A 13,877-nucleotide genomic window follows, 5' to 3' on the forward strand; every position below is an offset into this window, starting at 1 on the left:
CCAGAGGCACTGGGTGCGTTCTCGACACTTTTTTTTGCCGGCTAGATTGCAGACGGGAGTCTGCGCGTAACGTCACGGTCTGTGCAGACGCAGCGTGGACAGCTTTGGTAGATGAACAACAGTTCTGAGCAGAACCAAAATGGAGGTGGTGAGAGAAATTCTAATCACAGAAGTGAATGCAATCGAAGTTCCCTTTTTGCTCCAGCGTCATAATTTACAGCATGATCAGAAAAAGTATAGTAGAAACAGTCCCTGCTGTAAAGAGATAATATAAACGTATGTTTTGTGATGTGAGACAAATTAATGCGTATTATAACGGGCAGGACCCCCTGCCCTCTCACAAAGGGGTTGTGTTACACAGTACTGTATTTTGATCTGGGACAAAAAATAGTTCAAATACTTGCACATATGGTCACATATCTCACTTCAACTACCTGTTATTAAAGCTGATTTATTCTCCTTAATTCAAAGTAGGTTATTCCCTGTCCCTGATAGCCTTTCATCAATAACCAATTACACATGCTGAGAATAACACAGCGGTTTAGGTTCATTTCAACCGTTTAGCATTATTTTATTTTTTTTTACATTTTTAAACCTTTAGAATAAATATCTGAATATTTGAAAAGTATAATAACTGTGGAAAAAGAGTCAAATCATTTTAATTTGTATTACAAATCATTCATAAGATAATTAATGACATGACTCGAAGGCGATTCACACCCCCTGACTAGGTCACGGTGGCAGTATCACATGGAGTGAGGATTGTATGGTCCAGTGGTTAAAGAAACGGGCTTGTAACCTGGAGGTCCCCGGTTTAAATCCCATCTCAGCCACTGACTCATTGTGTGACCCTGAGCAAGTCACTTAACCTCCTTGTGCTCCGTCTTTCGGGTGAGACGCACTTGTAAGTGACTCTGCAGCTGATGCATAGTTCACAAACCCTAGTGTCTGTAGTGTAAGTCGCCTTGGATAAAGGCGTCTGCTAAATAAACAATTAATAATAAAATAATAATAATATCTGGTTGCCTACACACTTCTTTGTCAGCCAACGCTCGTCAATTGTTTTGAGCCGCGGCTGCTCCAGCGCAGTATCTCTTGAGAAGCTGTGCGGCTGTGCAGACTTTTAAGCCCGTGGATGCGTGACCTGGTGTCGGTGACGTCTTTTCTGGGTGAGTTCACGCAGACGATGAATTTGGACACGTTTTCCGCAGAATCTGCGCAGACTTAGCAATGTCTGCGTATTGTGAACACAGCCACTGACTTAGCGGTTTCTAGAGTGCACCATTTACATTTTTCTGTTTCTTCTTACGAAAAAAATAAATAAATAACGTGGAAAATAAGGGTAACCGACGTGTTTTTATGAACAGAAGCCGGTTTTCCAGCTGTTATATATCATAAACAAATGTCTAACACAGGAACTCTTCACCTTCATTTGACCCGTGATCTCCTGCGGCTGCCATATTAGGTTAATTTGATTTGTTTTGTTTTGAGGATGATAACTACCTAACGCTTTGAAATATTGGCTTCATATTCGCTACGTAACAGTAAAGCTCAAACTCGTACATAGTTTTAAACCGTGTTAATTGTGGATCCAAATCAAAATATTGACATGGGACGAAAATTAAACCAAATATGCTGTAGCTTTGAACATAAAGGGTACTATCAAACTAGGTCATATAGTAAGAAAATACTCCGAATAAAGCTACTTGTGCTACCACCAGGTGCTTCACAATGGGTGTGTGTGTTGGACATGGAGAGAAGACCAATAAGAACGTTTATATCGGTATATGCAAGACTGTCCTTTAATTTACCATAGTTAACTCATGTATTGATAATCAATACATCTATCTATCTATCTATCTATAGGTTTTAAAAGCTAAAAAAAAGGGTGACACTGAAGAAATTATAGTTCCCTGTTAAATCCCTGTCCTTATTTTTTTAAATCTGCCCGATGCAAATTAATTTAGAAAACATGTAATGGGGTACTGGCTCTAACAAAGTATTTAGCCATTCCTTTTTTATAATGTTGGGATATCATTGGGGAAAAGCACCCATGAAAAACTACCTACCAACATATAACCGAATCAGTAATTTGAAAAAGCACACACGTCAACAGGAGTTAAGCTCAGCTTTACATGATTTACTGTGTCAATGGACAGGCAGTCCTTGGTTCAGCATAATGCCAAGAGCCTGAAAGAATGTTTTAAGGTTAAGTAACAACTAGCAATTTGTATGTTTTTAGATAATTGGTTGGCATGGTTACAATCCATTTTCTGCTAGCCAAGGCAAGTATGTACCATACACGTACAAATATCCCGTACCACAGCTGTAAAAAACGACATTGAAAAAGTAGAGGACCATGTCTCTTAGCTACTGTACAGTATGTATATGTAAATGTGGCATACTTACAGATGTATGGCAAAGCATGTCCTTACCAAGTTTCTTTGGAAAGCAGGATCAAGTGTGACAATGCAAATGCAGAGCACAGCTATGAATACTCCGTTTTGTTTAATTTTAATGATGGCATTTCATTTAGAAAGTACGCAAAAACTGCAATTGTTTGAATGATTTATTTTGCACATATATATTGCACACATTGCTTATGTAAATCAATATCACATACTTTGTAGAAGCAAGATATAATCAACATATTAAAAAAAAAAAAACAGTTAAATTGGCATACATTTAATATCGTAAAACTTAAGAAACTAAGAGATTGATTTGATCAACCTATAACCTCCTGGGATAATGCTGCTGCGTTGTTCAGACTGGGTGTAGGTTGGTCAAATGAATCCTTAGTTAATTAATTAGACATTACAGAGAATATAAATGTTTGATATGAATAAACATATCTTAAACATATCTTAACCATTGTATGCATAATATGTCCAATTATATTTTGACCTTTCTAAATACAAAATACATCTCTGATACCAGGCCACATATTTCTTCAAAGGCTCTGACTGGTAGAAATGCTGCCGTAAAGCTTATATTTGTTTGAGTCAAGAAGGGCAAGTTGAGAACCGTTACAAATGCTTTTTTAAATTAACAGTTGGGTGAAATACATTAAAACCGAGGTCTGGTGACAGAAAAATAGCAACAGATACTATCACAAATGCTATAGATAAGTTACACCCGTTCTTTAATACAATAAAGGCCACACATTATACCCAGTATCTATATTGTCACCAGGGAGATCTATTGCTCCTGGATGAAATATTTCTATTGGTCCTTTAGTTTTTTTTCAAGATCTAAATACGCCTGCAAGTTAATTTCATCCACCTCATCTTGCACCTGTACAAAAAAAACAAAACAAACAAAATAACATTTGTTTAGTAGACTCCTGATTCTCTGTGCTCCCTTAACACAGCATCTCCCCACAACAGCTCAGGAGAACTCTTCAAATCCACCAGTAAGACAATTGCCAATGTTACACTCCCCGTGGGATCCCTAGCCAAGATGGACAACTCAAAAGTATTCTGTCTCTATACCTCAGAAACTTAAAAGTCACATTACCTTAATATGGCAAACATAGTAAGTGTAAGGTCAATGTTATAGTCACTAATACATTTAGCATAGTGTTTCTATAACTCTGCAAATATGACGTCTACCTGAAATGGTCTCAGATACAAGGCTTCAGCAGCTGAATATTTGTTTTATTAAATGACGTCTACAAGTCTATTGTTTTTGAAAATATATATACAACCGTTAACACAAAAAGGTTTAAAACTAATATTTTCAGTGTAGATTTAGAGCCTTAGTTCTGATAAAAGGGAGTTTAAACTACCAGAATTGATAAAAGGGATACTCTTACCTGCTCAACCTCATCTACTTCTGGAATATAGAACTGCAGCATATTCTGGATTCCATTTTTCAAAGTAACCGTGGAACTTGGACACCCAGTGCAGGAACCAACGAGCTTCAGCTTTACAACCCCATCTTCAAATCCTTTAAAAATCACATCCCCACCATCTTCTTGTACTGTTGGCCTTCCAGATTAGAGCAAGTAAACTGCATTAGCATCTATATGAAAACTACGTATTAAAGAGTTACTTTTCTACATTCTATCATATTGTGCACTACATTTATAATGAAAACTTCAGCTTCAATTTATTTAGAAATACTGTCTAGATAATGTATTGGTATTACCTAATTCTTGTGTCCAGTAGTTCTTTAATCATTGCAACTATTTCATCATCCTCTTCATCACCTCCAGAATGGTCTGAAACAAAAACAATATATATATATATTGCACATTTCAAAACACTTCCAAGCACTGTAAATTCCCTATACAACAATTTACTAAAACTATTACAGATAGTACCATGATCAGGGTTAAAGACTTATTGAGAAAATGTGTGTTCAGGTCTTGAGAAAGAAATAGAAAACCTGTTTCACAGAATCCCCAAAGAGATTACAGATGTGGTATTTGTTTGGAATTAAAACTGTTTTGATAACTTACCAACTACATCTGCACAGGACTATAATAAGAACTTGATGCGTGTGTCTACACCAATGAAAACTGTGTACAGTTAATAAACAGAAGCATTCTTACGACTTTCAGTTTGTGGCTCTCCTGTAGTTATGGGATTTCCACTTGCAAAAAACTCAGTGATGACAGCAAATATCTTGGGTTTGATATCATTCCAGGCTACCTCTTCATCTGTCTGTGAATAAAAATCAAACATAAATACAGTGCATTCAACAACACCATGTTTTGATCTACATAGATCCTGTTCTAATATCTATATGGGGCTGATGCCGGTTCAATCTGCAGTCTAAAAATAATTTGTATCTATGTATGTCAAATTCTTTTTTTATACTTTAAATCATTCCAATACATCCCTGATAATATAAATCGTATGTCAAAAACATAACCCTGATAATTCAAAATTAGAGCTAGATTACATTAATACCAAGTGTGACATACTGTATGTACAGCCACCTCCAGGATATCCCTGTCACTGCAGATTTCATCCCTTCTGAGGGATAATCAACAGTCCGGACAGAATTCCAGTTAAAAGTGGTTTGATCTCATTATGCTGCAGATGGAATCCAACCTGCGTAATTTCAGGTCACTTGCTGCACAGCAAATGGAATTGAAGCATACAAATGCTGTATAGAACACACAAATGACCTGCAGAAGTCAGGGATGATCTACAGTACCTTTGTCACTGTGATGAAGTCTGGTCCATAGAACACACTTTTAACTCCTTCTACTTGAAAAAGAGCCCTAGAAGAAAATAAAGTGCAATGAGCTGTGTTTTCTTTACACAATATACTTATACTTAGGGTGCTGCATCTCGTTTACAGGGATTAATAACTTCTGGCAATAACACTATTCATTTTGTTACTGTAGTAGTAATACTACTACTACTAATAATAATAATAACATCATATATTTTATATCCTCACCTGGCTAAAGCAGAGCATTCTGCTGTACTTGAATTTGGAAAGTCAAGAGTTCCTTTCCCCAGAACCAGTCTACCAGGAAGAAACTTGACACTGCTTGGATTTGGTGTGTCTTGGGTCTGAATAAACATGTGTCGGACTGCAAGAAACCACATTTAACTTTTTATGAGTTTCTCCGAAACGCACAAATTTCAAAATGAATTCTTGGACACCTGAGAAAGTGTAGGGAAAACTAAAATTCTTATTCCACTGAAAAACAATATTTTGTTTAACAGAAATAATCATTTATTTAGGTTGTTTCCTGCAGGTACTACAGTATTACAATATATTGTTAATAATACAAAACATACAATATGTAAAAATACTGTACACTGTTACATTTGCAAGTTTGTTGTATCAACCTAAACAATGCAATTCAACTTTTTTGTTAATTAAATCATTGGTTGCAGGAGAACTGGTTTTATAGAATGCTTTTTAGAGGCATTTTTACTTGGGCAAAGAAATGAAAACATGACATCCTTTTTTTCAATCAAATAAGAGTTTTACAAAGAGTTTGCATTGTGCCATCAGATGCCTCTATACAGTAACTTACCAGAACTAATTACTGTGGTTTGCCCAATCTCTGTGATAAATCAAATGTTCAGAGGAAAACATCTCACATATTGCAATTATAGCTTAGTTCCAGATACAGAAACATGTGTCAATGGAGGGGGATTACAGAAGTGTAAACCTTGTGTATCTACAAATGTAATACGTACATTTTTAACATTTTGGGTCCGGGTTACAACCTTTTAGACGGTCATCAGTCAAGAGCAGTAGTAACTGCATGTGCTGAAACCGAGGTGAAAACATATGACACATTCTTACATGTTTGTGATTTGACAGAAACACATGCAGAACCTTGGCTTTATCAATATGAAGGCTGACCATCTATTATTGCCACACATCAAGCGACAGGTCAGTTACAACCAATACTGGCAAGCTATATATATATATATATATATATATATATATATATATATATATATATACACATATATATATATATACACACACAGTACTGTGCAAAAGGTTTAGGCAGGTGTGAAAAAATGCTGTATAGTAAGAATGCTTTCAAAAATAGACATGTTAATAGATTATATTTATCAATTAACTAAATGCAAAGAGAGTGAACAGAAGAAAAATCTAAATCAAATCCATATTTGGTGTGACCACCCTTTGCCTTCAAAACAGCATCAATTCTTCTAGGTACACTTGCACAAAGTCAGGGATTTTGTAGGCATATAGTCAGGTGTATGATTAAACAATTATACCAAACAGGTGCTAATGATCATCAATTCAATATGTAGGTTGAAACACAATCATTAACTGAAACAGAAACAGCTGTGTATGAGGAATAAAACTGGGTGAGGAACAGCCAAACTCAGCTAACAAGGTGAGGTTGCTGAAGACAGTTTACTGTCAAAAGTCATACACCATGGCAAGACTGAGCACAGCAACAAAACACAAGGTAGTTATACTGCATCAGCAAGGTCTCTCCCAGGCAGAAATTTCAAGGCAGACAGGGGTTTCCATATGTGCTGTCCAAGCTCTTTTGAAGAAGCACAAAGAAACGGGCAACGCTGAGGACCGTAGACGCAGTGGTCGGCCAAGGAAACTTACTGCAGCAGATGAAAGACACATCATGCTTACTTCCCTTTGCAATCGGAAGATGTCCAGTAGTGCCATCTGCTCAGAATTGGCAGAAAACAGTGGGACCCTGGTACACCCATCTACTGTCCGGAGAAGTCTGGTCAGAAGTGGCCTTCATGGAAGACTTGCGGCCAAAAAGCCATACCTCCGACGTGGAAACAAGGCCAAGCGACTCAACTATGCACGAAAACACAGGAACTGGGGTGCAGAAAAATGGCAGCAGGTGCTCTGGACTGAGGAGTCAAAATTTGAAATATTTGGCTGGAGCAGAAGGCAGTTTGTTCGCCGAAGGGCTGGAGAGCGGTACAGGAATGAATGTCTGCAGGCAACAGTGAAGCATGGTGGAGGTTCCTTGCAAGTTTGGGGCTGCATTTCTGCAAATGGAGTTGGGGATTTGGTCAGAATTAATGGTCTCCTCAATGCTGAGAAGTACAGGCAGATACTTATCCATCATGCAATACCATCAGGGAGGCATCTGATTGGCCCCAAATTTATTCTGCAGCATAACAACGACCCCAAACATACAGCGAAAGTCATTAAGAACTATCTTCAGCGTAAACAAGGAGTCCTGGAAGTGATGGTATGGCCCCCACAGAGCCCTGATCTCAACATCATTGTGTCTGTCTGGGATTACATGAAGAGAGAGAAGCAACTGAGGCTGCCTAAATCCACAGAAGAACTGTGGTTAGTTCTCCAAGATGTTTGGGCCAACCTACCTGCCGAGTTCCTTCAAAAACTGTGTGCAAGCGTACCTAGAAGAATTGATGCTGTTTTGAAGGCAAAGGGTGGTCACACCAAATATTGATTTGATGTAGATTTTTCTTCTGTTCACTCACTTTGCATTTTGTTAATTGATAAATATAAACTATTAACATGTCTATTTTTGAAAGCATTCTTACTTTACAGCATTTTTTCACACCTGCCTAAAACTTTTGCACAGTACTGTACATACATATATATATATATATATATATTATATATATATATATATATATATATATATACACATACAGTGCCTTGCAAAAGTATTCAGACCCCTGACCAATTCTCTCATATTACTGAATTACAAATGGTACATTGAAATTTTGTTCTGTTTGATATTTTATTTTAAAACACTGAAACTCAAAATCAATTATTGTAAGGTGACATTAGTTTTATGTTGGGAAATATTTTTAAGAAAAATAAAAAACGGAAATATCTTGCTTGCATAAGTATTCAACCCCCACACATTAATATTTGGTAGAGCCACTTTTTGCTGCAATAACAGCTTTAAGTCTTTTTGGGGTAAGTATGTACCAGCTTTGCACACAGTGTCAGAGTGATTTTGGCCCATTCTTCAGGTTGGTCAGGTTGGTTGGACGACACTTGTGGACCGCAATTTTCAAATAGTACATTCACCTTTTTGTTCTTGAGCCACTCCAATGTTGCTTTGGCCTTGTGCTTGGGATTATTGTCCTGCTGAAAGGTGAATTTCTCCCAAGCTTCCGTTTTTTAGTGGACTGAAGCAGGTTCTCTTGCAGTATTTCCCTGTATTTCGCTCCATCCATTCTTTTATCAATTTTAACAAGATGCCCAGTCCCTGCTGATGAGAAGCATCCCCACAGCATGATGCTGCCACCACCATACTTCACTGTAGGGATGGTGTGTCCTGAGGCATGGGCAGTGTTAGGTTTGCGCCACACATAGCGCTTTGAGTTTTGGCCAAAAAGCTCTATCTTGGTCTCATCTGACCACAAAACCTTTTCCCACATCGCAGCTGGGTCACTCTCATGCTTTCTGGCAAAATCCAGACGTGCTTTCAGATGGTATTTTTTGAGTAATGACTTATTTCTTGCCAGCCTCCCATACAGGCCAGTGTTATGCAGAGCTCTTGATATGGTTGACTGGTGCACCATTACTCCACTCCCAGCCACTGAACTCTGTAGCTCCTTCAAAGTGTTTGTTGGCCTCTCTGTGGCTTCTCTCACAAGTCTCCTTGTTTGAGTGCTGAGTTTTGAGGGACAGCCTTTTCTTGGCAGTGCCTGGGTGGTGTGATGCAGCTTCCACTTCCTGATTATTGATCCAACTGTGCTCACTGGGATATCCAAACACTTGGATATTATTTTGTACCCTTTCCCTAATCTATGCATTTGTATTACTTTATCTCTAACTTCTGTAGGATGCTCTTTGGTCTTCATTTTCCTTCAGATTCACAGCCTGACCAATGATCCTTCAACAGTGGGGTTTTTATCCAGAAAATGTGACAGCAACTTTAATGGTTCACAGGTGGAGGCCAATGGTAAGGTAATTGTGTCCTCGTTAGGGCAATTTCTTTCATCGGTGTAAACTGGGAGCTTCCGCAGCACAGGGGTTGAATATTTATGCAAGCAAGATATTTCAGTTTTTTATTTTTCTTAAAAATATTTCCCAGCATAAAACCAATGTCACCTTACAATAATTGATTTTGAGTTTCAGTGTTTTAAAATAAAATATCAAACAGAACGAAATTTCAATGTACCATTTGTAATTAAGTAATATGAGAGAATTGGTCAGGGGTCTGAATACTTTTGCAAGGCATTGTGTGTGTATATGTATATATATATATATATATATATATATATATATATATATATATATAGACACACACACACACACACACACACACACACACACACACTGATGCACAATGAAAACGCAACAGTCTAAGTTTTACATCAATAGATCATTGGGCACATACATAATGTTATTTACATTTTATATAGTGAGCAGATAGGTTTGTTATTTGTTTGAGTAGTATTGATCCTTGGGATAACAAAATACTGAGCTCAAGTCTTGTAATTTCATAAAAACGCCAGGTGCTCAGTGTTTGGTATTTGAATTGAGTTACAGTTGTAAAAATGAGTTGATTAAGCTGTATAAATAACCATTTGAAAAGACATGATTTTAATTAACGCAACAACAGCGAAAGACATGACCATGCCCCGCTTAAGTAATGAAGATCGCCTGGTTGCTATCGGCACGACTGAAGGCGGCCTGTCTGTGAGAGAAGTTGCCCGGAGAATGAGATGTTCTGCTTCAACAATCAGCAGACTAGTCCAAAGAAACCAGAAAACCGGCTCTGTGAGGGACAGGCCACGTCCTGGAAGGCAGAGGGTCAACATACTGGCCCACCACGTTGTGGTGAGCGTTATGCTGACTGCTGCGTTGTTCAAGCCAACAGGTGGGGTGGTGGAAGTTTGATGATGTGGGGAGGAATCTATTTTAACACAAGAACGCCTTTGGTGCAGATTGATGGCAACCTTACTGCTCCGTGATACATTGACGAAGTCCTTGAGGCAACAGTTTTTCCGTTCCTGCAAGCCAATCCGGAAGTGTTGATTTACCAGCAGGACAATGCAAGACCACACTGTGCTAGGATTACAATTGCACAACTTCAAGAAAACAATGTCAAGGTCTTACCGTGGCACAGCTTTTTCTCCTGATCTGCCCAATAGAACATCTGTGGGACTAAATTGCCAGTGCCATCCACAGGAGACAACCGTGACCAACCAACCTACGCCAGCTGGTTGCAGCTGCACAGGAAGAGTGGCGGTACATCCCACAGCAGTCTACCCTGAGGCTGATCAGGTCTATGCGTCAACCCAGCCAGGACTGTGTTAATGCTCAGGGAAGTCATACCCAATACTAACTTTGTAATGTTTTCATTTTTTACAGTGTGTCACGTTTCATACTGAAAACTTATGATACTTTGACCTGTATTTTTGTTCACATTTTCTGTGATTTTGTCCATGTTTAAAAAATTGATCTATGTTTAAAATATTTGATTAAATCCATTAGACCTGAGTGTTGCATTTCTTTTGTGCATCAGTACATATATTGTAGCGATCTTGGTTAACGCAGGCAGGTGCATCACACAGGGCGAGGCAATCCACACACAGGCGGAGGGCGAACCCGGGACCTCTGGCAAAAAAGCATTGAGCCGATACCGCTATACAAAAGAGCCGTCTCTTTTGCAAGGAGCGTATATCGGGCTTATGCGCCTGCCTGTGTTCACTGAGGTTCGCTACACTGGTGTCAGAAGTGGACGCAGGTACCCCGGCACGCACTCGTCGGACTGCAACCTGCTGAGCAAGTCCGCTAAGGTATAAGCCTGATATACGCTCCTTGCAAAGGAACCGGCTCTTTTGTACAGCAGTATTGGCACTATGCTTTCGTGCGAGAGGTCCCGGGTTCGCGTCCGCCCTCTGCCTGTGTGATGCACGTGTCTGTATTAATCGAGATCGCTATTTATATATATATATATATATATATATATATATATATATATATATATATATATATATATATATTAAAAAGCCCTCATACCTGAAAGCTGATTTACTCTTGGTAGGTTTAACAATGCTGGAATTGCTATGCTTCTTTTAGCACACAATGAAAAGCACTGCCGTTTTTCTTTGGATTGTAATCTGAAATTAAAACAAAACATGTCATTCTGTTTGTTCATTTATATTTTCATTTTATAATATTTTTACACGTTACATATTAGAGTTTGAAAATGTCCTTTACAACCTGTAGTATTAGCTATTAAACCACTACATCCTTAGCCCAATAATAGAAGGTAGTATTCCCGAATGAACTAAAATAACGTCTCCATAACAAGGCGTGATATTTCACTTAAATAAATGGGGCATTAAAAATGTAGAAAGTCCGCCAAAAAAAATTATATTGCAGTTTTCTGCAATGGCACTGAATGTTAACTTATAAGTGCTGCATCACGGGAAACAGAAGTATGAGGGTTAGGTGCTATTAAGTGGACCTTATCCCTCTTCTCAGCGACTGCAGCGCGGCTTCGTTTGTTTTAATAAACACTTTACACGTAAATCATAAAAATAATATATAAAGTATCTTAACGTTAAACTAACCCGGTTTGCAATTCTGTCCGTAACCTTAAACCAATCTGCCGCAACAACGCCCATCTTCTTGAGGCCGCCATCTCTGTTTTGACTAGAAGGACCCATGTTAGTTTACTTATATCCTGACTGAAAATAAAACACGATTTATATTATTCGTAATATTTATTAACCTTTTGATAAGATGTATCTGCTTGTTTTTTTGTACGTGGTTGTGGTCGCCGGGTAGTTTTGTAGAGAATGTTTAAAGGCACGTCGAAAGTCGCCTTGGTACGTGCTCCATAGTGTTTTTTCCGCGGAGTCATGATTGGTTTGGCTGGAGCGGTGAGACAAGGAGTTGCGTGTTTCAGTATTGATATAATGGAGTTTGTGGTTTCGATCATTTAGACGTTTCAATGTACTGTAATAGTTACTGGGCTAGGCAGCCTTTGATCTGCGATTCCTTCCCTTTAGCAGGATTTTGTTACAACCAAGACCTCAATTTATTCCTGTTGGTGGTGTGCCTGCCAAATAATATATGCTTGTGGATCCCTTGTTAGATACCCCAAAGAATTTTTATTTACAGTATATCAATTACAAAAGAGCAGCGAAAAGTTAAATATATAAGATCTAGCAAAATACAATTTTCCTCCATGTAACACATTTAAATACAATCTTGAAAATGATGAATATTTTAATATGTTTGTAAATTCTTATTCTATACTATTTTGTACATACTGTCAACATACTGTTGCTATATATATATATATATATATGTGTGTGTCATGGTCATCAGCGATATCAGTGAATGTATCTATGTTCGTGAAATACGTGATACCAAGGTGTTACATTGACATCTTGTGGCCACTGTCAGTATTACACGTGCCACCAAGTAAATGACTGATTTCCATTACACGAGAGTAGATGTTAAAACTTCATGCTGATTTGAACTCGCCTCTCGCCAAGATAAGCACCAACTAAGACGTAGCTTTACACCTGACAAAAAGTTTAGCCATCCTGACCAGGAAGAATTTTAGCCTGTCAAAGTTATTGAAAGTCTGACTTTTAAACAACTATTAAATATGAGGAAACACTCAGTGTTGTGTTTAATCTGCCTGACTATGGAATCTAGTCAGTAAAAAATAAATAAATAAATAAATAAATAAATAAGAATATAAAATATACATAGGCCTGCATGTAAGCAATCTGCTCACGTCGGCTGTCTTTATGTGTTGCTGGTCAATGCATGCAATGCTCCAAGTTGTATCACGTTTTAGAACTGAACATCTTGATGGAACAGTGAGGTGCAAACTCTTGGCGTCATAATGAAAGTGCAAAACGTGTTGACTATTTAGTGCTAGAGACTATAAAACAAAAACAGAAATGATAAGAAACTGGAGGCCAAAACCAAAATTGCAAGTAGAGAGTTCTTATAGAAAAGCAAGAAAAGAGTTAAACTGGTATCTCAGTGAAGCGTGTACCATTGTAAATGGATCTGTGGGTGTGCAGAAACAAACAAGCTATTGAACCAAACACAATACACAATCCATTTTTCAAAGAAATGCCAGAAGTCGCCCAGAATGTTATCACACTTGATTATTTCTATAATCTTCTTTGACATTCCCTTTAAATACCTCAGTATAATAATTGTCCAGAACCACAATGTTATACTCTCAAGCCTCTTTGATATTAATAGATATTTATTAATATCTATTAATAAAAAAGACACATTAATAGCCACAAAACAACCTTCACAATGTGTCTTTATAACTTTTGTACTGTCCTGGCAATACCCATTTGGAGCAGCTAATCCTTAAGTTAAAGGTTTAGCAAGTAATGTTTTAAAATCCATTTCCCAAGCCTTCATTACTCCCTCTTATCAGTGTTTAGTTTAACTTATCCTAA

The 13,877-nt window shown here is 37.8% G+C and overlaps 1 protein-coding gene across 1 annotated transcript; it reads right to left on the reverse strand.

The window, feature by feature from the left end:
• Window positions 1–2,555: 2,555 nt before the first annotated feature.
• zgc:110319 (uncharacterized protein LOC796111 homolog) lies at window positions 2,556–12,125 on the reverse strand. The gene is made up of 8 exons (XM_034030492.2): window positions 12,006–12,125; window positions 11,449–11,549; window positions 5,416–5,551; window positions 5,167–5,233; window positions 4,556–4,667; window positions 4,150–4,222; window positions 3,815–3,989; window positions 2,556–3,294 (listed from the first exon to the last, which is right to left on the reverse strand). Exons 1-8 carry the CDS (start codon window positions 12,074–12,076, stop codon window positions 3,223–3,225), a joined length of 807 nt encoding a protein of 268 aa, XP_033886383.1. The 5' UTR covers window positions 12,077–12,125; the 3' UTR covers window positions 2,556–3,222.
• Between the last annotated feature and the right edge of the window lie 1,752 nt (window positions 12,126–13,877).

This window comes from Acipenser ruthenus, chromosome 13 (assembly GCF_902713425.1).
Source record: "Acipenser ruthenus chromosome 13, fAciRut3.2 maternal haplotype, whole genome shotgun sequence".
NCBI classification, from domain to species: domain Eukaryota; kingdom Metazoa; phylum Chordata; class Actinopteri; order Acipenseriformes; family Acipenseridae; genus Acipenser; species Acipenser ruthenus.

Coding starts and splice junctions, on each gene's coding strand:
- zgc:110319 (XM_034030492.2), bottom strand. CDS start 12,076: ATGGCGGCCTCAAGAAGATGGGCGTTGTTGCGGCAGATTGGTTTAAGG. Junction 11,550..12,005: donor CGGACAGAATTGCAAACCGG/GTTAGTTTAACG, acceptor TTTTAATTTCAG/ATTACAATCCAAAGAAAAAC. Junction 5,234..5,415: donor GAATGCTCTGCTTTAGCCAG/GTGAGGATATAA, acceptor ATTTTCTTCTAG/GGCTCTTTTTCAAGTAGAAG.